The following is a 27253-nucleotide window of genomic DNA, read 5'->3' as shown; positions in this document are numbered from 1 at the left end:
TTCCTGTTAACCATCCTGTGTGCCTCAGTCTAAAACCAAACAGTGAATCCACAAGCAGACAGACGGGGGCTGTTTCTGCATTAGCCCCAGACACTCCTATAAAGGGAGCGGAGGTGTGCCATATGCTGATGGGCCATCCTGGGCTAGAGTGGTGGGAGGAGTTGTCACTAACACCTGAATAGGCTGTGGCTTCTCTGCACAATGCTATCTACACATCTTGTAGTTAAACTGGACTAGGGAGGACAGGACTGGTTTTACTGAGCTAGAGAGACTTTCTGAACAAAGACTTCAAAGGGAAAACATGGGTATAAGTATTATACCGAATACCCCAGAACTTTAGATTAATTCTGGAGTCAAGAGGAGCCTCTGCCAAGAAGAGCCAAAGAGCTGTGAGGAGGAGGCTGCCCATTTGCTGTGTTTGCTTTGCTGGGTTGGCCTGTAGTTGCTGCTTCTACCAAGGGGAGAGGACAAAAATCGGACTTTGATGTGAAACCTGCTTGATGAATCTCCAAGGGCTTGTGTGCACTTGCCTCCTGTTCTGAAGTCTCATAGGCACAAATACCTCACCTGCAGCCTTCTTGAACTTCTCCGCTGGGCGTTCTGACCTGCCTGGGGGTGCCTATTCCACTTCTGGGCCCCTTAAGGTTATTCCTGCTACTGAAAGCTGTGAAGAACTGAAGAAATCTGCAAAATCGATGCTTCGCTGTTCTTGTGGCTAAATTTCCTTACGCAAAACAAGAAATTCTGGATGCACAGCCCTGTGCAGCCGACTAAATCGACACAGCACCTGCTAGGAAAACCGCTCCACGCCGACTCCAGCGCATTCCCCGTTATGCAGCTAAAAGAATCAACACATCACTGGTCAGCAGCTACGGAAATCCACAAAGCACCCATAGCGCCTGAATTTTCTCATGCATTGCACTTGTGCGGCTCGTTTTTCCAACGCAACACCCGCAGACTAAAATTGCCTGGGAAATCAATGCATGATTTCCCCTTATAGTTCGGATTCAACGCATCACTTCTTCTGTGTGCAGCAGCACTGACACATCACCTCCCCAAGGACTCCGGATCTGACGCATCACTGTTTTTGGACGCTTCCCTCTACTGCAGATATTTTGCCTTGTAGATTTTGACACATTTAATGTACTTTGTGTAAAAATCACAAATCCATAGATTTCTGTGGACAGAATTGCTTGAAACCTTTTAAGTCATATTTTGAGTTGTGCATGTTGGATTTTTGTCTTTTTGGTCTTTTTTGGTTTAGATAAAGATACTTTATTTTTCTAAACTGGTGTGGTGTCCATTTGTAGTGTTCTCACTGTTACTATGTGTGTTTTGTGGAAATACTTTACACATTGCTTCTGAGAAGCTGGTCTGTTCATGCCACGCTACCAAGGGGCTGAGCAGGGGTTATCTAGGTGTGTAACTTCCTTATCCTGACTATAAGAAATGGTCCCTACTTGGACCTGGTGCATACCACTACCAACTAGATCCCCATTTCTAACAATGAGCTTTTTTTGGTTTGTCTAATACATTTATATACACGTTTTTGGGACAGTAAGTACTATGAACAGGAGTAAGCGCTTTATCCAGTCAGTTCGGTCTGCCAGACACTGGCATCACGCAATCGAGTGACTTACTGTAAATGTGAGACTGGAGACAACGGATTGCATTTTTAAGGAAGGGTGTTGGTTTTGTTTTACCCATCATCAAAACCAATCGATCCCTCACTGTTTTCCTAAATATGCCTTATAGTTTTACCTATCATTACAAGTTAAAGAAGTTATTTTATTATTTTGTGCTTACCTCAAGAAACCTACAAATAAACAGATTGAAAGAAATACATAATTTATTACATGTATTTATTTTCTCTCCCTCCAGAAAAGGCAAAGAGAATTTGAGGAATATATCAGAGATAAATATATTACTGCAAAGGCTGATTTTAGGACACTTCTGAAAGAGACCAAATTTATAACTTACCGGTATGTACACCTTTTTTTCCAATAATTAAGCATTTACAAGTGTGATCAAATGCACTGCTTTCTGTATCTAGTGTGTTCTAACATCCATAGAAGGAAGGAACATGTTTTTCTCTGATATTTGTATTTTTAAAAAGTAGAAAATATCCCTTTTGTCATTTATCATTATATAACAAAGGATCCAGGTGTTACAACTTTCACTTTTAATAAAGTGATTAGCTTCCACATTTGTTTAACTCAAATTGTACATAAAATTTAAATCCTGCATCAGAGTCTGTTTGCAAGCCAAATGTATTGTTAAGCGTCCAGTGCACAGCTCTGGGATGCCGCTATATCTGGCTCATGCTGAATAGAAACTGAAACAAGCAATGAAATGTGCTCTGTGAAAGAAAACGTTTTAGGTATGGACTTTTCTTCTATCAGTTTGCGTTTTGGTCTTAAATACACTACAGTTGTTCTCTTGTTTGTATAACTGGTTGGTTAGAATTCTGGACCTAACAAAATATTAGTACTTTACATACTTTCATGTTAGAAACTTGTAATTACTATAGAAACATGTTCCCTGATACATGACTGTTTTTAGTACATGGGTATGTATAACATGTATTAACCCCTTCGCTGCGGGGGTTATTCCCCCGCTGTGCTTGGGGGGGAGGGGGGGGAGGGGGCGCCCCCATGCTAATGACGAGCTCAGCTCGTCATGAGCTACAGCGCTCCGGTGCTCATGACGAGCTGAGCTCGTCACAGGTGCTTTGGCTCCCGTGGAACGCTCAGCACAGCGGGGGAATTCTCCCCGCACCTGAGCGTTCCACGGGCCATGATGAGCTGAGCACGTCATGAGCGCCGTGGCTCATGACGAGCTCAGCTCGTCATGAGCGTCGAAAAGGTTAAAAAGTGATGCTCTTGCCTCAGGTTGCACCATTGTGCCCATTTTTGAGAACCTTGTATCACCCTGTGGTGCCTTTGCATTTGAAAATGTGTCTCTGGCCAGTTTAACATTCCTATATTTTACCTTTTGAGGCCTTCTTTATTTCATGGTTTTACTGAGCTCCTTTTATTTGTTACTCACTTTTAATATCCATTTATCTTGAGGACAACTCTCTGCTGGCCATTCTTCAAGGATGTATTGTTATCCCTCTGTCAGTTTTGTGCCTTCTACCCGAGAGCCTTCCATTGTCATTCACTAATTTGTGACCATATCTCAACACATTCCTTTAAGTGGATAAGATTCCTTAAGGCAAATTCTGCCTTGAAACTGATGATCTGCCATAGGCAGAAGGGACCAATTGGCAAGCACATCTGCGTAGTTTGGCAAAGTCTCTACACTGCCTGTCTGCTTTTCACCCCTTTCGTGGCTTTCAGTGGGGCCAGCAATACCCCACTCACAACATTACGCAAGTTCAGCAACCCGTGTGGGGCCGTGGGCGCGGCTCCTTTCATCCCCCTGTGGGTCAGGCAGCCAGAGGTCCAGTCAGTCCACTCTTCCTCCTGAAGCCTCTAAACCTTCCTAGTCCGGCTGTTTAATATCATGGGCGGCCGGTTGGTGACAGGATCAGCCATCACCTCCACCACTGGCAAAAGTTCGCATCAGACAAGTAGGATCTTCTGTTGCAGCAGCAGAGAAGAGTCCTCCACCCAAATCTTCAACTCTACGCCTTCTTGCTTGGAGATTGAGCAGAAGTCTGTGATGTGATTTTGGCGGCCAGGCGGCCCTCTACCAAGTCTTTTGTCAAATTTGTAAAATATTGCACAAAAAGGTCTATTGACCCTCTTTCTGCATCCCTTTCTCATATGATACTCTCTTAGTTTTGGCCCTTGCCAGCAGGGCTCTGCTCTGGGCATGCGTAAATGGTACCTTTTCAGCCTTGTCTGCCTTCTTGAGACTGCCAGACCAACCCTCTATTTAAATCTCCTATTTTGAATGGATTTCTTAAGGGGTTTGTACATATGTTCCCACCTGCCCCATTCATCATGCCTCAGTGGGACCTTAATTTGGTTCTCACCTTCCTGATATGCGCTCCATTCGAACCTCTGCACAACTGCCTGCTCCGGCTGTTTTCCCTCAAAACAGCCTTTTTAGTGGCAATAACTTCCGCCAGGAGGGAGAGTGAATTGCAGGCTCTGCGTCCAAGCCTCCTTACCTCGCCATCTTCCCTGATAAGTTGGTGCCTCGGACTAGTGCCTCTCTCTGACCCAGGTGGAATGGTGTTATCACTTTCGGTAAGTCACCTTGCCCACTTTCTATGCTCCTACGCACCCCTCTAAAAAGGGGGACCGACTACACCATCTTGACCCATAAAGAGAGTTGCTGTTCTTCCTTGACCACAATAAAGAGTTCTGGTGGTTGACCAACTCTTCGTGGGGATACGTTGGATCAAAGAAAGGTCATGTGGTGCAGAAGACTTCCTCGTGATAGCACAATTGCTATGCTGTTGCCAAGAGACAGCCTCCTGACGGCTTAAGAGTTAATTCCACCAGAGCGAAGGCTGCGACCACAGCGTTGCAACATTGTGTTCCACTCCTTGACATTTGTCAGGCTGCAACGTGGGCGTCAATGCACACATTCACTAAGCACTACTGCCTGGACAGTCAAGTCTGCAGGATGTCCTTTTTGGCTGCTCTCTCCTGCAGGACTTCCTGGTCTAAATTTGTCTGCAGTACGTCCTCCGGGAATGGTATTGCTTGGGTATCTATTCTTAGGTAAGGAATCTGCAGCTAGATGGCTCGATCAAATGGACAAGTTACTTACCTTTGGTAATGCCTTATCTGGTAGAGACATAATCTAGCTGCAGATTCCTTACAAACCCACGCATCATCCCCGCACTGCGAACATGTTTTTAGAGTCAGGATTGATCCCTTTCAGGGCCCTAGTTGTTTTAAGCACACCAATGTCAGTGCACTTCATGGCTAAGGGCACCTGATGTGGAAACTCATGAAAAGTAACTGACGTCAACACTCCAAAGTTGCACCTATATAGGTGATGCAGACGCCACCTTTTCCAAGGACGCCGACGGCGCCTATTAGCGCGCAAGGGAACAGCTTGAGCAAAAGTCTTCGGATCCAGCCTAACGCCTGGGATATTCTATGTTAAGGAATCTGTGGCTAGATTGTCGCTATCAGATATGGCGTTACCAAAGGTAAGTAACTTGCCCTTTAATGTGTGCATGGCCTTACTGGCTCTTTACCTCAGCAGTTTTGTATCCTACACTGCCATGTGTATCTGAAAGAAACCGTTCTAGATTCCTTACCTTAGAATTAGCCCCAGACGTCAGACTGGAGCCGGAAAGTTTTTCGTCAGCAGTACCCCTGCGCGTCGATAGGTGGTGTCAGTCGGCTCCGCGTTCGTCGTGGTCGCCGGGATGACATCGCTGTAGCTACTAAGACGCGCTCTCGTGCGCTGACGTCAGTTCTTTCTTTTTCCGCGCCAACCAGCGCAGATCCGTAGAGAGCAGTACCTCCAGTCGCTTTTTGACTGACTTTTTGCCGACTTTTGTTGACAGTTTTCGAGTCTTCAACTACTGGTGCATGTCAAGGTTGCCTGGTTTCAAGGCTTGTGGTTCCTGTACCCGACTGATGTCGGTGACGGATCCACACCACGTGTGTCTGTTCTGTCTGGAGCGCGACCACAACCCCAAGTCGTGCTCCGACTGCCTGACCATGAATCTGAAGTCTTTGTGGGAGATGTCCTGAAAGCTCCTAGAGGCCTGGCAGTTGGCTCCGCGCTGTTCGAGGTCCCATTCGCAGGGGAGGTCGAGGGACCGGTCGCTGAGCCACCATCATCACTCATCTTCCTAGTCTTTGCACTCTGGTCACGTAAGTCGAAGCACAAGAAGTCTTTGACTTCTCCCCGTCTGTCGGCTGACACGATGAGGAATGCGGGTGGTGCCCCTCCCGTGGCTCCGCGTGCAGAGCCTGAAGGGTCGACTCTGGCCTTTCCAGGACCTGGAGCTACCCCAGCCCAGCTTTGTCAAGTTTACGAAGCGATGCTTTCCATCTTTGGGCAGCCCGACTCTGCCGGCGCGCCTTTGGGCCCCGCTGACTCGGCTGGGGGCCCTGGGTCTTCGATACCGGTGGCTTCGGCCCAGGCGCTGCAGGGTCCCCTTGGATTGAGCCCTGGATCCGGGTCGGTTGACCTTGTGACACCTCCCCCAGCGCTGATTCCACCGGAACCACGTCCGCAGCCAGCGTCGGCTGTGTCCCCAGCTGACGTCGACCCCGGCCTCCACCTCGATGTAGATGCGGAGCGGGACCGACCGGCGCCAACTGGTACTTTTGTGCCCTTATTCTATCCTGGCTCTTTCAGCCCAGATTGGCAGCCAGAAGAGGGAGAGGAGGACTGGGAGGGGTCTGAAGACCCTCTAGCTGGCCAGTTAGGCTATGAACCGACTGAATAGAGTAACTTAGGGGAGACAGTGGTCTGGATACCTCACCAGACCTTGGCATGTTGTCTCCTCCTACTGCGGCTACTGAGGAGGGAGCGTCTTATGTTGTGGTGTTACTTAGGGCTGACGCAGCTCTCCACTTCGAGCTACCTACGGTGGCAGTCAGGACTAACCTTCTGAACGAGGTGCTTCAACCGGCGAAGAGCTCTTCGGAGCTCCCTGCTACCGATTTAATGAAGCCCTCACTGACATCCTTTTGGGCACCTGGCCCAGGCCCTACACAGGAGCTCCTGTGGATAGGACGATTGCCAGACTCCGCCGCCCGGCTCCGGTCGACCCATCTTTCCTCTCCCAACACCCCACCCCTGAGAGCTTAGTGGTCCAAGCTTCCAAGGGCTTTTTCCCCAATGCACCACCTGATCGGGAATCCAAAAGGCTGGACCATCTTGGGACGATGTTTACTTCATCCAGCGTGGGACTGCGGTTGGTTAACACTGCATGTCTGTTGGGCCGTTATTCCCACTCCATGTGGGATACGATGGCACAAGTCCTGCCTCAGTGCCCGAAGGAGGCCCGGGCCGTACTCTCCCGTGCAGTTGCCGAAGAGAGAGATGCAGCTAAGTTTACCACCCGCTGTGGGCTGGATACTGCCGACTCACTAGGCAGGACGATTTCCACGTTGTTAGCCCTTTGACACTAAGCCTGGTTGAGGTCAACTGGTTTTTCAGTGGATGTCCAATCCACTCTTATGGACATGGCCTTTGATGGCCGTTGCCAAATTGGCGACAAGGCAGACAATGCGCTGAAGCGCTTTAAGTACTCTCTGGCTACAGCCAGGTCCTTGGGCCTCTCCACCACCCACCCTGCGCAGTCTGGTTTTTGACCCGTTGGTGGCTACAGAACGGGTGTCCAGCCACGTCCCTCCCAGAGCCATAGGCCAGCACAAGCTATTCAGCCCTTCCCTGGCCGGGGACGTGGGAACCACCGCCATGATTCTGGGAGCCAGCGGGCGGGTCAGTCCACTACAGCCCCCTCTTCCGCAGCCTCCAAACCCTCCTAGTCTGACCTTTCAGGCCCATCAATCACCAGTGGGCGGCAGGATTTGCCATCACCTCCCCCACTGGCGCACCATCACGTCGGACAGGTGGGTTTTGCAAATAGTACGAAGGGACTACTCCCTCCCCTTCGAGACTACCCCTCCATCCATGCCACCTCAGTACCATCGCATGTCACAGGATCATCTGGCCCTTCTCCAAAAGAAAGTTATGGCTCTCTTGGCCAAGGAGCCATCAAGCAAGTTACTGTCCCAGAAGTAGGTTGTGCTTGCTATTCCCACTACTTTCTGGTGCCCATGAAGGAGAGGGGCATGTGTCTTATCTTGGATCTCAGGGACATCAACCGCTTCCTCCAGAAGGAGAAATTCAAAATGTTGACGCTAGCTCAGGTCTTGTCTGCTCTCGACCCTTGAGACTGGATGGTGGCGTTGGACTTGCAGGACGCTTATTTTTGCATCCCCGTCCTGCCGGCCCACCGGCGTTACCTACTGTTCATGGTAGGCCACGAGCACTTACAGTAAACCATACTCCCCTTTGGCCTTACCAGCGCCCCTCGGTTGTTCACAAAAGTCATTGGTTCCATTCTTCCCCTATCTCGACGACTGGCTGTTGAAGGTGGACTCGCCCCAGGCTGTCGTCTCGCACTTCCAGACTATGGCAGACCTTCTGCATTTCCTGGGGTTCTCTATCAACATGCCGAAGTCACAACTGGCTCTCACTCAGAAGCTCCTCTTCTTCGGAGCAGTTTTGTACATGACGCAGTTTCGGGTTTGTCCTCTTGAACAGTGAGTCTGGGATATTCGGGCTATGATTACGAGCTTTCAACCTCTATCCCGGGTTTGTCAGGATGACCCTCCGGCTGCTGGGCCTGATGGCCTCCTGCATCCTGCTGGTGGACCATTCCAGATGGCATATGCGGGCTCTGCATTGAGACCTGAAATTCCAGTGGGCACAACATCAGGGGAACCTGTCTGATTGCGTCCAGATCTCGGAGGGCCCTGCACACCAATTGCATTGGTGGCTAACGAACGAGGATTGGGTCGACTGCAAATCCCTCTCCCTTCCCCAACCAGAGTTCACAGTGGTGACAGATGCATCACTTCTGGGATGGGGCAGCCACATGGGAGGCGGAGATCAGAGGCCTGTGGTCTCCGGCAGAGTCCGGTTGCACATCAACCTTCTGGAGCTTCGGGCAATTCGTCTTGCTCTCAAAGCATTCCTTCCATCTGTCCGGGAAAGAGTACTGGCAGTGTTCACGGACAACACCACCGTCATGTCGTACTGCAACAAACAAGGCAGGATGGGGTCGTGGACCCTATGTCAAGAGGCCCTCCGCCTCTGGACATGGCTGGAACATCAGGGCATATCCCTGTTGGTTCAACACCTGGCAGGTTCCCTGAACGCCAGGGTGGACGAACTCAGCCGCAGGTGCATGATGCATCACGAATGGTGTCTTCACTCGGAGGTGGTACAAGGTCTCTTTCAACAGTGGGGAGAGCCTTGGTTCGATCTATTCGCCACCGAAGAGAACACACAATGTCAGCAATTCTGCACGTTGGACTTTTCAAGGCAGCACTCGCTAGGCCACGCGTTTTGCCGCAAGTGGAGTTGCGGTCTTCTATGAGCCTTTCCGCTTATACCACTTCTGCCCAGAGTGCTGAAGAAGATCAAGCGTGACCGGGCCCAAGCCATTCTTGTGGCTCCGGATTGGGCATGAAGAGTCTGGTTTCCCGAGCTGCTACTCATGGCCATCGATCCTCGGATCAGACTGCCTCTTCGGGAGGATCTTCAGAGCACTACCCTGGCTGGGCTCCCCAAGATCTCAACTGCCCCATTGAAAGCTTGTCTTAATGCAGCCACTAGACTGATAGCGGGATCCCAAAAATTCGACCACATCTCCCCTCACTTGAAAATGCTAAACTGGCTACCTTTTGATGCGAGAATTCAATTCAAATTGGCATGCATCACTCATAATGCAATACACCACAAAACTCCAGGTTACCTGGCCCAGAAACTTACGCCGTCCGGAGGTAACCCACCTTCTAGGAGCAAATCAGACTTTCTTTTGAAACCGGCTCGCTTCCGCAAGAAAAAGACTTATGACCGAGCATTCTCAGGAGCAGCACTGAGAATTTGGAATGCACTCCCACCAAACATCAGAAGAATTACATCCACTGCAACCTTCAAAAAGGAAGCAAAATCGTACTATATGAGCAAATTTCTTTCATAAAGACTATATTGGAGGCCGGCTATCTATAAACTGCCCAATTTTTATTACTGAATGTATATATGTCCATATGCGAAATTGAAGCGTAAAACTTTGACAGATGAAACACTATTTTAAAGAGCACTGCTACACCACACTGGGTCATGCTATATGATGATCCGATACTGTAACCGTGTCCCGTCAACTGTATTATTGTATGTATATATGTTTATATGCTAATCTGAAGTGTGAAACATTAATGACTGATGAAGCCCTACTGTAAAGCGCTCTGATACCCTACACTGGGTCTTGTTCGCGCTATAGAAGACTCTAAAAATAAATAAATAAATAAATCTTCTGCCGCAGCTGCAGGGTACGGTCCTCCACCCGAACCTGTCCAGCCTCCACCTCCTTGCATGGAGCTTGAGCAATGGCATTTGACGTCATTTGACCTGCCTCCCGAAGTCTGTAATGTTATCTTGGCAGCCAGGGGTCCCTCCACTAAGACGGTATACGCATTTAGATGGAACACATTTGTGGCATGGTGCGCAGCAAAGGCTGTGGATCCCCTTTTCTGCCCCTCTTTCTGAGGTTCACTTGTTCCTCCTAGGAAAATGTGCCACTCCATGTGAGGATAATGCTTAATAAGCAGATTAGACTACTGCATTGCAAACTTGCAGAATGTGCTACTGTATATTCCATGCTGTGTACATACCTGTCATCTTGTGATTGGCTCAGTGTTGCAAGTTGTTTTTCTTCAAAGAAAGGTTTTAATTTCGAGGGGAATTATCACACCTCCGCTGAAACCGTTAATGCTCAGTGACACAGTTTGACCTCAGATTGTTTTTATTTTGCTATAAATTTTTAACATGCTTTTGTCTGCCCTGTTATCATTGTGCATAGAATTAAATATGTGATGCCAGATGACGGCAAAAACAATTACTTGCCAATAACTTTGAGAAGAACTTGAGCACCTACTTATCTGAAACTCTGATTATTTGACGAATCTGATTCCAAGTCGTATACGAGTGGCTCTTTTGAGAGCAGCATTTGGGAAATAGCCCATTAAAAAGTGTCTGCTCCTACTATAGCCAGTTCCTCTTGTTGGATTTTCATATATTTAATATGCTTTGAAGAGTCACTACTGCGAAAGCTGCTCACCTTGCTGAGGCTTTCGGTACAAGAAACCTATTTGCCAATGATACAACTGGAGGTCGGCACGTTATGCAGACACACCACACCAACACTCCAGAATTTCTGTCCAGTGCAGTGGCAGAGGTTGTATCTTGAACATAGAGGAGAAGGCCTTCATGCCTACAAGAGGATACACAAGTATCCTGCTGTGTCACCTTGCTTGGTTGAGGATTTCAGGATTCTGTCTGGAGGTTTAGCATAATCTCGTATGTTTGCCTTTAAATGGACATCGTCAGACCTTAGATAAATGAGATGCTGGATAAAAATAAGACATATTCACAGTTAAAGCCACTGGTGTCCGCCATCAAAATAAGCTGCAAACAGGTTTCTGAAAAACAGACCAGTCCCCTATGAAAAAAGCCAGGTCAAGCAATGGCAGCCCTTTCAACAAGGTCTGCCAAACCATGCAAACTCAATACTTGCTATGATGTTTTTCTCAATGGCTGCTTCAGAGCTTGAGTTGCACAAAGCAGAAGCAAGTCTGTCACCAGTTATTGGCCTCTTCCTCACTTCCAACCAACACCTTTCAGGGGAAGGTTGAGTTTATATCTGGAAGGAGATCCTCAGTTTGGTGGGCGTTATCCACCATCACCCACAGTTTTCTTGAGATGTGCACACAGCTCCTTCAAATAATCTACTTCATACACTCAAAAATCAACAAGGACCATGGCAAACTCTGCCAAGGTGTGCACTGTCTGTACTTTTCTAACCCAGAAAAGGGCAAGACTTGTAACCAATATTGGACCAAAGTGCTCTCTGCTACCATTCTTTCCCATTTTAAGATAAGACCTCATTCCACTCCCAATCATCACCTGTCAAGGGCAGGCTGAGATTATAACTTTCTCTGGTAGTGGGGTGGACTAAATGGCAGCACTCTACCTCAATGATGCCGATTTCCAAATCCTCATAGATTAATCAGTCACCTCACCAGAACCTGAGGTGTGTGGTAAATGGAGCACATTATCATCTAAAAAGGCTAGAGAACATTTACTTTAGTAACTTAACCACATCGGTTAAAGAGAACCAAACAGCCAGTCAGGCTGTAGCATCTTCTAGAACACGCCCCTCCGAGGCTTCCTTCCTTCAAATTTTCTACTTCACATCACGTGAAGAGTCTCCCCTGAGCTCTGCTCAGTTTATCTATATCTTGTATAACTAATAACGAACGGTACAATCTGTACAATCAGCAGCTTACCAACTGATGGAGAAATCTAACTGCTTTCAAGGTCAGACATTGCTAAAAGAAAAAAACGCCTTTGTTTTGTTCGTCACCGGACCTTCGACGTCAACTATCTTCCCTACCCTTCAGCGTCTGACATTTCTCCTTCTGCATCTTTGGCGACATTATCCCCCTCTTTGCTAGAGAGGCCCAGGTCCCTTAAGGATTGCTTTGCCTGCTGGGCGTGCATGCTGTGATGTGGCCAGCCTCGATGTCTCCCTCACCCTTATTGTTTTCAACCTGAAGACTGAGCAGACGTTGCAGTCCTTGCTTCTGTGCTCAACAGGAAAACAGGGGCTGCAGACTTGGTACCTGTCCTTCTGGAAGAACTTTTGGTGGCAGTTGTCGCAAAACTGGAAGGGTGTCTTCTCCATTTAGGATCTTCAGGGAGACCCTTGAATGGGCATTCTCTAAAAGTCTGCCCAAACTCTTCTCCTTACTCCAAACACTTCTCTTTTACCTCTTAATCGATGATGGGTCCGAATGGGTTTTCAGTGTTTTTCTGGAATTTCTTTCCAAAACTTTTCTTTATGTTCGAGCTCCTTCAGTAAGCTTCCAGACCCAATGGCGGGAAAAAAATAATCTGAAGATGGCGTCAAAAGGTGGGAGCTTCCAGAGTTGGAGATAGAACTTAACAGGAAGCACCAAATGTGCAGATCTGTCGATGCTACCGCCACACACAACTAGAAATAAAGAAAGGACTAAAGAACAAGAAAGAAGTTGGAAAGTTCAAGACCCAGCCACTAGATGCTGGAATAATGCACAGCATGTGAATCCAGAAAAGATTCATGGTACAAAAGGACTTTTCAGAACTTGTGGCACATGTGAGAAGAAGAGACTACTTTCAGAAGATCAGCATAAAGACTGCATATACTGTTTATACCCATCTCACAAGTTAAGACTGTAAAATATATTGTACGTTTTCCTCAAAAACTTAAAAAGACAGAGAAGTGAGATTGTTATTATGGCTCCAAAATGCTTAAAGCATTCTTCAAAATCTTTAAAAAGGTTCAAAAGAGTAGAAGGGCGGAAGGTCAACGAGGCCTGCTGGGTAAATATTGAGGAAGAAGACCGTGACTGGGTGAAGGCGCTGGTTACAAAATCGTTCTCCTCTACATTTCTCGTGACAAATTTAAAATTACCTACCAAAATTGGGATCAGTAGCAACAGACCTTTTAGGTATTAGACCTGATTACCTATGGTCATTCATAGGATTTTATAAAAAAAACTGCCCCAACTCCATCTTGAAAAATATCTCCATCTTTTGAAATAGGAAATTCAAACAATGGGCAGCGAAGGAGCCATAGAAAGAGTCCCTTGCAATCAGAAAGAAACGGGTTTGTACTCCAGTTTCTTCTTGATAAGAAAAAAGTCAGGGGAAAGGAGACCCATTCTTGATTTACAAAAGCTAAACAAATATTTAAGGAAGCAATCGTTGTGCTTGGTTAGGATTCAAGACTCATCCTTCAACTACTCAATCATGGCGATTACATGACATTAGATGTCCAGGATGCCTACTTCCATATTCCAATTCATCCAAAACACTAACACGTTCTTATGATTCGTAGTGGACGGCAGCCATTATCAGTTCAAAGTTCTTCCATTTGGACTAAAACCAGTTCCCAGTATTTGTACATAATGCCTTGCCCCAGTAACTGAATTCCTAAGACAAAAAGGACACCAAGTCTAACATAGATGAATGTTTAATAAAAGGGCCTTCTCACCAGATGGCAAATAAATCAACCAGAGCTTGTCTAAAGGCTTTCAACAAATTAGGCTGTACTCTGAATCCACAAAAATCAGTCCGTTGACCATCCAGAAAAAGAACGTTCCTGAGTGCTACCCTAGATACTGTAAAATACAAGGTATACAAAACATGCAGAAGGTGAGCCAAGTAAATACATTACAGAGAATCTGTTTCAGTTCGTGTATTCAAATCCCTATTAGGAATGATTTAATCGTGCCGTTTTTTAGTCCCATTCTACTACTTTTTGAAAGCAACAATTTCAATAAGAACTAGACAAGTAATGGATCCAGACTCCAGGATCTTTTGAGAATATAATTCAAATCACTCCAGAGCTGAGAACAGCACTTCAATGGTAGATCTAAGGTGACAGGTTTGACTTTCATGCTTCAGATCCTGCATTTTGTGATGCTTCTCTGGAAGGGTGGAGAGCTCATTTACAAGATTTGGAAATCAATGCAAATTAGTCACATCAACTAAGCCTGAATGGAACTCAAAAACGTAGCTTGAAGTTTGCAGGCCTTCTTTCCAAGAATAAAAGGATCGCAATGCTTGTATGCATGGACAGTACCACATCTATGCATTACATCAACAAAGAGGCCGTCAGCAAGTCTTTAGCAACTTTTCAGGAGACCCCAAAAATATTGGAATGCTTGACACCGCATCAAAAAAACTAAACACAGAACATGTGCCTAGAAGGCACCATGTTCTATCGGACACATCAAGCAAAATGAGTACAACTGCCACAAATGGTAAATCAACCAAAAGATAGTTGACAAAAAATGTTGTCCAATGAGGCAAATCACAATCTAAACCGGTTTGCCACTCCTCAAAATCAGAGATGCCGGTTTTACATAAGCTGGCAGCCACAACCAGACTCATGGGAGAATGTGTTTTCCATAGCATGATCATGAATTTTTGCCTACACTTTTGTTCCCCAATACCTTTACTGCTAAGTCTTCTCAGCAAAATGATGAGGGAACCATAGTGAATAATTCTCCTAGCTTCAAAATTGCTTTATAAGGGTTCACAGAGCTATTACTGTCGGAGAAATGTCACATCAAACTACAACGGATTCCTCATCTACTGATGATCCGAGCCAAGGTACTTCATTCAAATCCAAAATCTTTTCACTTGTAAGCTTGGCTCCTGAACACAATGAGTTTGCACATTTAAACAATTGTAAAGAAATTCTAGGCAGAGTAGATAGTACAAACAAAACTTATGAATTCAGATGAAAGCATTTTTGTTTCTGGTGTCCAAAATCAAAGATACATCCCATAACATCTACACCAGAAGAGGTACTCCCTTCTGTTGCATCTACCTCAAATGGGTCTTGCTTATGCTTCTGTTAAAGTACATTTAGCTGCTATATTCCGTTTCAGAAGATCTTCTGGGGCACTATCACTATAATCCAACAGGCTTATTAAAGAGTTTCTCAAAGGACTTTTTCGAGTTTAAACCTCCAATTAATCATCCTACTCTTTGGCAGTTGAATACAGTTCTCCGGCAGTTGATGAAAATCCCGTTTGAACCTATTAACAAAGCAAAACTAAAATTTCTTTCTTGGAAAATGGCATTTTTATTAGCATTTACGTCAGCAGGGCGAGGTAACGAAATACAAGCATTCACCATTGAATACGCATTTCGGCAGTTCATGAATGATTGAGTAATTCTAAAAAACAATTTGAAATTCACTCAGCAGGTTCCATCAGAATTTTGTTTAAATGAGCCGGTTCTCTTGAAGACATTCTCTCAAAATCTAAAAGATATAGCAGAAAGGCCATTGCGTTCTTTACATGTCAAGATGTTTAAAATTGTACCAGCACAGAACAAAGTAATTTCGTAAATCAGATTAAGTACATTAGCATATATTGCTCCAAGAAATGTTTTCCTACTTTCCAAGCAAGGTATAGCACATTGGATTTCTACAGCCATAACATTCTGTCATCAAAAAGGAAGGAAGACCTAAAATGTTTTCTCGTTATGCACTAGTAGGTCACATGTCTAATTTCATGTGTTGATTGCACTTTAAATATATATATATATATATATATATATATATATATATATATATATCCATCCATCCATCCCTCCCTCCCTCCATCCCTCCCTCCCTCCCTCCCTCCCTCCCTCCCTCGCCAGTAGGTAGTTATAGTTAGGATTGTTTTACATAGGGAAATCGCAACATTCTATTGGGAATAACTTTGGCGCCGGTTGAGGAATCTGCCTGAATTTTTCCTCAACTTTGCCTCGCGGCTCTCCGCTCCTTCCCTGAAAGTTTGGGGGGGGTTCGTCAATCGGGGGCCGAGATAAAAGGGGGGTCCCAAAACGTGTTTTCCCCATGTTAATTTCCATAGGGCGGTCGAACTCACTTTTAGCTCGAACGGCTGAATGGATTTCCACCAAACTTGGCAAAATTGTAGGGACTGGTAGCCCGATGTGCCTTTGCTATGTCTCAATATATGTGCTCCAGTGGATTTTGAGTAATTTAGGTTAAAAAATATATATATATCTATAGGCGCGCCCCGGTACGCGTACCGGGCACGTCACGCGAGTTCGCGAGCGGAAAGCTGATTGGCTCTCGGGTGTCTGTAAACATTCCAAACAGTCCGGAGCAGCCGCCATCTTGTGTCTCGGTAGGATCGAGACACAAGAGGTGGCAAAAAACAAAGGGGCAAATGACCAAAAGGGGGCAGGGTAGACCCCCCCTGACCCCCTAGGTTTGATGTGGGAGCCATAAAAGGCTCCGCGGGGCAAAAAAAAAAATGTTTCCATTTTCGCGGGGGGAGCGCCTGGTACGCGCACCGGGGAGCGTACCGGGGAGCGTAGCATGGGGAAAACCCAGTTCATTCACTGCATCACCTCTACGACCCTTTCTTGTGTCAATACGTCCCTTTTGCATACATTACACCTGACGTAGGTATAATGTGGCGCAGGGGTTTACAAAGTGACGCATCTACCTAGATGCGTCACTTTGTAAATATGACTGAATAAGGTGCATTTTTAACAGCACTGGTGCGTCACAAAAAGTGACGCACCGGTGGCGTAAAAGTGACGTATGGCCTCATAAATGAGGCCTTCAGTCTTCTACTCATGTGTCATATTAAATATATGACGTATTATGTCGCAAGTACTTTTAGATACGTCAGTATTTCAGACGTATCTGTAAGCGCAAAAGTGATGCATTGCTGGAGAGTGTCACAAAAATGATGCAACTCCAGCAATGCATCTTTTCTTACCCTTCCACACCCCGTTCCTTTTCTATATTTTGTTTGAATAACCACATTCCCCATGTTCACTCTCCTTCTCCTTACTTTCGTTCCCAACACTCACCTTCTTTCAGTCCCCCTACTTCACTTCCTTTCTCCTCTCATACTTTTCTGTTCTTTCTTACTCATTTTCCTTTCATTTATCAATGCACTCCACTTAACTTACTCTTTTTCATTTTTTTAAGAATATAGCTCTTTGATGAGAATTGGAGGTAGTTCTGAAAAGAACTTTTTTTTTCTTTTTTCTTTTTTTAGAACTACAACAAAAACAGGGAATGGAAACTGCTCAAAAGGAGCAAAAAAAAAAAAATTAGGGCTGGTAACGGCAGTGATGGTTCTCCAATGCTCAAACCATGAGCAGAACACTTTGCCCCCCACAGGAAAGTAGCTGATCACAGTATCTGCATTTAAGGGCGCCTTTGTTAAATGCAGGCTGAATGTTCGGAACCTGCTCTTGTGATCTCCCCCTCACCCATTGTGTTCGTCCTCCGGTTGATGTAGAGGCCCCATCACTGGGAACCTTTTGTGCCAGAGCCCTGACACTTTCCCGGGCAAAATTCTGGGGGTGCCTTCTCTCCACATGGCGAATCATTGTGGAGTTCCCAAAGAATATTTTTTATTGGGGTTACCCCGTGACAGGACTGTGTGACAGATCCTGCACTCCACTTTTGGAGCATTTACCTTCTTCTGGTGATCAGGTATGGAAAAAAATTCCAGATGAAATGTTCTTTGTATTTTGGCTGAGGAGGCTCTTCATCGATGAATTTATTGGAGTCATCTTCACTGCTGGATGGTCTGGCAGCCATGATAATCCAAGATATCCAACAAAGAACCGACAGCAAAACAGGCAGGTCTTTCAGTCACAAAAGTGAAAGAAGAGGTGAAGGAAATGGGTGGGGATTTCATTCTTTATAAAAAAAAATGTTAGCAACCAATGAAAAGTGTTATTTTCAGGTCACATGACCCGACGCGCTTACGCTGCACGCCCCGGGGCGCTTACGTAGCGCGTTCGTATGCGCGTGGGTGCTTCCGGGTGCGCTTACGCCGTGCGTATCACGCAGACGCGGCTACGCGATACGTTACGATGTTGTTTTCGTTTGCGGCAATAGCGCTAACGGGACGCTCACCGGTACGCGCCCCGGGGGCGCGCCGTAACATTGCGCTTACCGGTGAGCGCACCGGTACGCGCCCCGGGAGCGCTACGGACAAAACATTTTTTTTTTAACTATTACATAATTATAGAATATAAAATTCAATTCAATATCACATTTCATACCTATAGAGATTTGCTATTAAAAAACCTATGAAATTCACTGAAAAAAACATAGGTTTCACACCAGTTATAGTTAGGAATTAGCATTTAAAAAACCTATTAAATTCACTGAAAAAACCATAGGTTTCACACCAGTTATAGTTAGCTGGAAGTTTTACTCGCATAAAACCATTGAAATTCCCACGTTATAGTTAGTTGGACTCACTATAACTTGCGCGTGCAATGCACTGCTGATGACGTCACATATTACATCACTCATGACATGGTCAGTGACATCACTCATGACATCACTGATGACACCATCCTTGTGACAGAGTGACAAACCTCCTTTCACTATAATGAAACCCTTGAAACACATTCAAAAATAGAAACTAAAATTTTCCAAAAAATGGAGATACCCATACCAGTTACAACAACCAATTCAGTAATTCCACCATCTATATACACATCCACTCATTCATCAACAGTTCTATGTAGTCACTCATACATATACTCACTCATCATATGTAGTGATACCGACAGTCATCCAAAAGATACTGTCACACATACTCACACATGCAAATAAACTATTAAACATCCATTTATTTGCATATACAGTTATACACACACTACCACTTTACTTTTAAGGAAACTTACACATACTTACTCTCTTAAACAATCACTTATTGAAACACATACTAATTTAAACAGGAACTCTTACAATCCCTCACTCTCACATATACTCACTTATATACATCAATATTCACATATACTACATTAAAACATATGTAGTTACTGATAAAGACACTAGTGAGACAGTCATTCACTCACTAACACACACATATACACACTCATCCACCCATACAGTCCTGCACATATGCGGTGTTCAAAACACATACAAAGAGAGTCAGTCATTCATGCATCTATGTGCTAAGTAATACCCCCACTAAACCATACAAACACTCATACTGATACCAAGAAAAACATCTAATAACCCATATGCATACACATGTACCTACTCACCAACCCATGCAGACACTTATACAGAAAGTGAAACAATAATACATATATTTAAATATTTAAACATTACTCACTAATATTCATTTTTCAGAAAGACACACATTCACTGGATGGTGTCATCAATGATGCCATGAGTGATGTCACTGACCAGGTCATGAGTGATGTAATATGTGACGTCATCAGCAGTGCATTGCACGCGCAAGTTATAGTGAGTCCAACTAACTATAACGTGGGAATTTCAATGGTTTTATGCGAGTAAAACTTCCAGCTAACTATAACTGGTGTGAAACCTATGGTTTTTTCAGTGAATATATATATATATATATATATATATATATATATATATATATATATATATATATATATATATATATATATATATATATATACATACATACATACATACATACATACATACATACATACATACATACATACATACATACATACATACATACATACATACATACATACATACATACATACATACATACATACATACATACATACATACATACATACATACATACATACATACATACATATATATATATATATATATATATATATATATATATATATATATATATATATATATATATACATACATACATGAACCCCTTTTGAAGAAAGCCACACGAAGTACAAATTGCTCCAACTAAGTTTTAATAGCAGCTTGCACACAGGGTCTCATCCGAAGTCTTCTAAAAAAATAAAACGCCAAACGCGTTTCGGGACTGCTCCCTTTGTCAGCGGCGTGTCTGTGAGCAAGAGATGGAAGCATAATGTTCGCGCACTCATTTAAATTACTGTTCCTGCCCTAACATGGGCGTGGCCACCACTGCGGCCTCCTGGGATTCGTAGTGCGGTACTTCATAATCCCCAGTGGGTATGCTTCCAAATCAAAATAAGCAGAGCCCATCCCAAGTGGGTAGAGAGAGATTTTCGGGCGGGCTCCTGTTACGCTTTGTAGCTGTCATCAAAAGCGTCACTTGCTCTCCCCTGCAGAGCGCAAGATCCTTCGTCCCTCAAGGCTGGAACTGGTTAGTTTCAGCAGGGACCCGCAGCTGCGGTGGGCTGTTCCTCACGACCGGGATGGCCGTAATACATCCAACAACACAGGAACCCCTTTTGAAGAAAGCCACACGAAGTACAAATTGCTCCAACTAAGTTTTAATGGCAGCTTGCACACAGGGTCTCATCCGAAGTCTTCTCAAACATAAAACGCCAAACGCGTTTCGAGACCGCTCCCTTCGTCAGCGGCGTGTCTGTGAGCAAGAGATGGAAGCATAATGTTCGCGCACTCATTTAAATTACTGTTCCTGCCCTAACATGGGCGTGGCCACCACTGCGGCCTCCTGGGATTCGTAGTGCGGTACTTCATAATCCCCAGTGGGTATGCTTCCAAATCAAAATAAGCAAAGTCCATCCCAAGTGGGTAGAGATAGATTTTCGGGCGGGCTCCTGTTACGCTTTGAAGCCGTCCTTGAAAGCGTCACTTGCTCTCCCCTGCAGAGCGCAAATCCTTCGTCCCTCAATGCTGGAACTGGTTAGTTTCAGCAGGGACCCGCAGCTGCGGTGGGCTGTTCCTCACGACCGGGATGGCCGTAATACATCCAACAACACAGGAACTCCTTTTGAAGAAAGCCACACGAAGTACAAATTGCTCCAACTAAGTTTTAATGGCAGCTTGCACACAGGGTCTCATCCGAAGTCTTCTTGAACCTAAAACGCCAAACTCGTTTCGAGACTGCTCCCTTCGTCAGCGGCGTGTCTGTGAGCAAGAGAGAGAGAGTTTTTTCGTCAGCAGTACTATTGGGCGCCGGTAGGCGTCTGCGGCCCCGCGTCCGTCGTCGGCGTAGTGATCGCCGGAATGACGTCGTCGGAGTACTTAGACGCCTCCCTCGCGCGCGGACGTCGGTTCTCTTCTTTTTTCCGCGCCAGCAAGCGCAGATCCGGGAAAAGCTAGTACCTACCCAGTCACTTTTTGACTAACTTTTTGGCCTATTTTGGCTATTCTTTGCGAGTCGATATCGACTCCTGGTGCCGGTAGGGATGCCTGGGTTTAAGCCGTTCGCCGCCTGATGTCGGTGACCGACCCCCACCACCGGTGTCTCTACTGCCTCGGGGCAGACCACGACGACAAGTCATGCCCGACTGCCGGGCCTTGACCTCGAGGGCTAGGTGGGAGCGGTCCAGCAAGCTCCTCGAGATCCGGCAGATGGTCCCGGTCGAGGGACCTGTCGTGGAGCCGCAGCCATCGACGCTCGTCGAGCCATCACCAATCATCGGGCTCGAAGTCCTCCAATAAGTCAAGCAAGAAGATGTCGAAGAGGCGACATCGCTCTTCTGACTACCCTCGCCGGTCGCGCGACGTGGCTGATTGTTCGGGAGACACTACCCGCGCTGCTCCACTGGAGCCGGGCGTCGCTTCCGGTCCCATACCCTCCATGCCCCCTGGACTGCATGTGACGCCGGAGGAGATACGAGACTACCTCGTGGCCATGAGGACTCACTTCCCTCCGTTGAGGCCGGCCTGCGCGCCTTCGGGCCCCGCAGACCTGACTTTGGACCCTAGAGGGCTGGCAGCTTCGGTTCCGACACCGCAGGGTCCCGGGGGATCCAGGCCTGGATCCCGGCCGACGCCGGTCGACCTTATGACTCCTCCGCTGGCGCCGACCTCATTGGTGTCACTCCCGGCGCCGCCTTAGGACGCCACCGCCCCCGGTTTTAGTCCTGGTCCGGCGTTGGAACGGCGCCGCTCGACGCAGGTTGGTGACCCCCTCACTTATGACCCGGCTCCGTCATTTTTGCCTGTTTATCAGGACCCGGATGAAGGGGAGGACTTGGAGGGGTCTGAAGACCCTCTGGCACAACAGTGCCAGTTAAGTCTAGACTGGGCAGATGAGCTGGGGGAGGCCAGTGGTCTGGATACCTCTCCTGACACTGGATTCATCTCTCCTCCCTCCGTGGCTACGGAGGAGGGTGCTACTTATGGTGTGGTGTTGCGCAGGGCAGCCAAGGCCTTGGCTCTTGAGCTCCCTGCTGCGGCTGTGGAGACTAATCTCCTCACCAAGGTGCTTCAGCCGCCAGTAAGCTCTTTGGAGCCTCTGCTCCGTTTAATGAAGCCCTCACGGACGTTCTGATGGGCACTTGGTCCAAGCCCTCCACAGTGCCCCGTGTGGATCGGAACGTGGCTAGACGCCACCACCCGGCTCCGGGCGACCCCTGCTTTCTGTCCATTCACCCCACCCCTGGGAGCCTGGTGATCCAGGCCTCTACATCCCAGACCGCGTTCCAGACTGCTCCTCCAGATCGGGAATCCAAAAGGTTTGATCAGTTCGGAAAGAAACTGTTCTCCTCATTGAGTTTAGGGTTGCGGTAAATCAACACCGCGTACCTTTTGGGCCGTTATACCCACTCTTTGTGGGACACGGTTGCGGACGTGCTGCCCCAGTGTCCGGAGGAGGCTCAGGCACGGCTCGCCCAAGCACTTGCTGAGGGACGGGATGCAGCACGTTATTCCATCAGATGTGGACTTGATATCACGGACTCGCTGGGCAGAGCGATTTACACGACGGTGGCGAGCCGTCGCCACGCCTGGCTGAAGTCTGCCATTTTTTGGGGGGGATGTCCAGTCCATGCTCATGGAAATGCCCTTCGATGGCCGTTGCCACTTTGGCGGCAAAGCAGACAGTGCGCTTGAGCGTTTCAAGGACTCCAGGGCTACTGCCAAGTCCTTGGGCCTGTCGGGCCAGCGCCAGCAGACTTCTGCGTTTTGCCCCTTCCGTGGCCAAGGAAGGGACCCCCCGCATGTTCGTCCAGCCACAGGCTGCAGAACCAACCTCGTCGCGGACGTGGTAACCACCGTGGCGGTGCAGGGGGACACCAGCAAGGTAAGTCCACATCAACTCCTGCAGCATCTGCCTCAAAGCCTTCCTAATCCAAGCTTTCAGGCCCACTCGACGCCAGTAGGGGGCAGGGTCCGCCATCACCTCCTCCACTGACGTACCATCACTTCGGACAGGTGGGTGCTGCAAATCGTACGAAGGGGCTACTCCCTCCAGCAATGCCAATGCAGTACCAACGCATGTTGGGGGATCACTTGCAACTTCTGCAGGAGGAAGCTATGGCCCCTGTTGAGCGCATTCCTGGGCCAGAAGTAGGACGTGCAGAAGTAGGACGTGGTTCCTACTCGCACTACTTTCTGGTACCCAAGCTGGGCAAAGGAGGCCTACACCCTAACTTGGACCTCCGGAGCGTCAACGGCTTCCTCCGGAAGGGGAAGTTCAAGATGCTGACTTTAGCTCAGGTCCTGGCTGCTCTAGACCCTGGAGACTGGATGGTAGCGTTGGACTTGCAGGACTCATATTTCCACATCCCCATACCGCCGGCGTTACCTGCGGTTCACGGTAGGCCACGAGTACTTTCAGTTTACCGTGCTCCCCTTCAGCCTCACCAGTGCCCCTCGGGTGTTCACGAAAATGATGGCGGTGGTCGCAGCTTATCTGGCGAAGTCACACCTGTGCCCCTCTCAGAAGCTCCTCTTCATTGGAATGGTTCTGGACTTGGTGCAGTTTCGGGTTTATCCTCCAGAGCAGCGGGTTCGGGATATTCAGGCTCTAATTCCGGTCTTTCAGCCTTTATCCTGAGTCTCGGTCAGGTTGACGCTGCGACTCCTGGGGCTGATGGCTTCTTGCATCCTGCTGGTGCATCACGCCAGGTGGCTCCGCGTCCGTCGTCGGCATCGTTAGCGCCGGAATGACGTCGTCGGAGTACTTAGACGCCGCCCATGCGCGCGGACGTCAGTTCTTTTTTCCGCGCCAGCTAGCGCAGATCCGGAGAAGCTCTACCCCCTAGTCATTTTTTGACTAAACTTTTTTGATCTTTTGATGTTTTCTCTACTCGAGTCTTTGACTCAGACGGTGCCGGTAGGGATGCCCGGGTTTAAGCCCTGCTCCAACTGCGACCGACCCCCATCGCCGGTGCCTCAAGTGTTTAGGCTTCGACCACGACGACCGCACCTGCTCCGACTGCCGGGCCCTGACGTCCAAAGCTAGGCAGGAGCGGTCCCGCAAGCAACGCGAGCTTCGGCAGTCGGCCCCGCGCCGCTCCAGGTCCCGGTCCCACAGGAGGTCGAGGGACCGGTCGCGGGGTCGGAGTCCTTGCAGCTCCGGGAGTGGACATCGGTCGTCAGGATCCAAGTCCTCAGGTAAGAGGCATGAGAGGTCGGAGAGACGTCATTGTTCCTCCGACCCACCCCGACGCTCGCACGATGCGGCCGGGGGTTCGGGTGACACCACCCACGCGGATCCGACGGAGTCGCAGGCATCGCCGCCTGCCCCACACCTTCAGGTCCCTGGGCATGGCGCGATGCCGGAGGAGATTGAGCGGTACCTCATGGCCATGAGATCCCTCCCTTCTCCGCCGGGTCCCGTGGCGCCTCCAGGCCCAACGGCCCCGGCTGGAGGGCCTAGCGGGTCGGGTGCTTCGGCTCCGACGCCGTCGGGTGCTTCAGGCCCCGCCGACTTCGGTCCCGGCGCCGCAGGCTCTCACTGGATCCGCTTCCGGATCCGGGTCGTCGCCGGTCGACCTCACGACCTCACCGGCGCCGGCCCTGCGGGTGTCACCCCCGGTGCCCACTACGGACGCCGCCCCCAATCCTCCCTTCGGTCCGGATCTGGCGCCGGAGCGGCGCCGCTGGGCTCCGCTTCCGACGGCCTTTGTAGATTTCTATTTCCTATTCCCATCTGTTGACTCTGCTCTGCAGGAGATGAGTGACGAAGGTAATTGGGAGGGGTCTGTGGACCCTCTGGCACAGGAGTGCCAGTCTCAACAGGACTGGACATATGAGATTGGGGAGGCCAGTGGAATTGACACTTCGCCAGACACTGGATTTGTCTCCCCTCCCACCGTGGCTACGGAGGAGGGGGCTGCTTACAGTGTAGTGTTGACGAGGGCGGCCAAGGCCTTGAACCTTGAGCTCCCCGTCGCGGCCGTGAGGACTAACCTCCTCACTGAGGTCCTTAAACAGCAGGCAAGCTCCACTGAGCCTCTACTGCCGTTTAATGAGGCCTTGTGTGACGTTCTTGTGGGCACTTGGTCCAAACCCGCCACAGGTCCGCCTGTGGATAGGAACGTGGCCAGACGCTACCGCCCGGCCCCGGGCGACCCTTGCTTTTTGTCCACCCATCCCACCCCCGAGAGCCTGGTCATCCAGGCCTCCACTTCCCAGACCGCATTCCCGACGGCTCCGCCCGATCGGGAATCCAAGAGGTATGAACAGTTCAGGAAGGTGTTCTCCTCCCTGAGTTTGGGACTGCGGTCTGTCAATACCGCATGCCTCTTGGGCCGCTACACCCACACCCTGTGGAACACGGTCGCCGACGTGCTGCCACAATGTCCCGAGGAGGTCCGGGCTAAACTCGCCCAAGCCCTTGTGGAGGGCCGAGATGCAGCACGATATTCCATCCGGTGTGGGCTGGACATCACGGACTCACTGGGCAGAGCTATGGCAACGATGGTGGCGGTTCGACGCCATGCCAGGTTGAGGTCCACCAACTTCTCGGCCGATGTCCAGGCCACCCTTCTGGACATGCCGTTCGATGGTCGTCGCCTCTTTGGCGACAAGGCAGACCATGCGCTTGAGCGTTTTAAGGACTCCAGGGCTACGGCCAAGTCCTTGGGCCTCTCGGCCACACACCAGCAATCGGGTGCCTTTCGCTGCTTTCGTGGCCACGAAAGGGGCGCCCCCACACGTGCTGCCAGCCACACACTGCAGAATGTTCAACAGTGCGGTGGCGGCCGTGGAAACCGCCGTGGTGGCGGTCGGGGACAACAGCGAGGCCAGTCCACACCTCCCCCTGCAGCATCTGCCTCAAAACCTTCCTAGTCCGTGTTTTCAGACCCATGTGACGCCAGTGGGAGGCAGGGTTCGCCATCACCTCTTCCACTGGCGCACTGTCTTATCGGGCAGGTGGGAGCTGCAAATCGTCCGGAGGGGCTACTCCTTCCCCTTCGAGGCTACCCCTTCCCCTTCGAGGCTACCCCTCCAGCCATTCCACCGCGTGTCGGGGGATCACTTGCAACTTCTGCAAGAGGAAGTCACGGCCCTCTTGGCCAAGGGGGCCATCGAGCGCGTTCCTGGGCCAGAAGTAGGGTGTGGTTGTTACTCCCACTACTTTCTGGTACCCAAGAAGGGCAAAGGGGGCCTACGCCCTATCTTGGACCTCCGGAACGTCAACGGCTTCCTCCGGAAGGAGAAGTTCAAGATGCTGACTTTGGCTCAGGTCTTAGCTACCCTGGAGACTGGATGGTAGCGTTGGACTTGCATGACGCTTATTTTCACATCCCGCCCTGCCGGCCCACCGGCGTTACCTGCGGTTCACGGTAGGCCACGAGCACTTTCAGTTTACCGTGCTCCCCTTCGGCCTTACCAGCGCCCCACGGGTGTTCACGAAAGTGATGGCGGTGGTCGCAGCTCATCTGCGCAGGTTAGGGGTGTCAGTCTTCCCCTACCTCGACGACTGGTTGTTGAAGGCGGGCTCGCCCCAGACAGTCGTCGGCCACCTCCAGACTACGGCTGACCACCTGCACTTGCTGGGGTTCTCCATCAACATGCCGAAGTCGCACCTGTGTCCCTCTCAGAAGCTCCTCTTCATCGGAGCGGTTCTAGACTCGGCACAGTTTCGAGTTTATCCTCCCGAACAGCGGGTTCGGGATATTCAGGCTCTGATTCCGATATTTCAGCCTTTATCCCGAGTCTCGGTCAGGTTGACGCTGCGGCTTCTGGGGCTGATGGGGCTGATGGCCTCCTGCATCCTTCTGGCGCATCACGCCCGGTGGCGGATGCGGGCTCTGCAGTGGGACCTGAAGTTTCAGTGGGCCCAGCATCAGGGCAACTTGTCCAATCATGTCTTGATCTCGGAGG

The 27253-nt window shown here is 48.8% G+C and overlaps 1 protein-coding gene across 1 annotated transcript in view; it reads left to right on the top strand.

The window, feature by feature from the left end:
• TCERG1 (transcription elongation regulator 1) overlaps positions 1 to 27253 on the top strand; it is an 800085-nt gene that overhangs the window by 760573 nt on the left and 12259 nt on the right. Inside the window, exon 20 of the mRNA XM_078653039.1 lies at positions 1882 to 1982. Within this exon, the coding sequence (XP_078509165.1) occupies positions 1882 to 1982 (101 nt within the window). The remainder of the gene's footprint in view (positions 1 to 1881; positions 1983 to 27253) is intronic.

The sequence above is a fragment of the Lissotriton helveticus genome, chromosome 7 (assembly GCF_964261635.1).
Source record: "Lissotriton helveticus chromosome 7, aLisHel1.1, whole genome shotgun sequence".
NCBI lineage: Eukaryota > Metazoa > Chordata > Amphibia > Caudata > Salamandridae > Lissotriton > Lissotriton helveticus.
The sequence above is the reverse complement of the archived record's forward strand: the minus strand, read 5'-3'. Positions and strand labels throughout refer to the sequence as shown.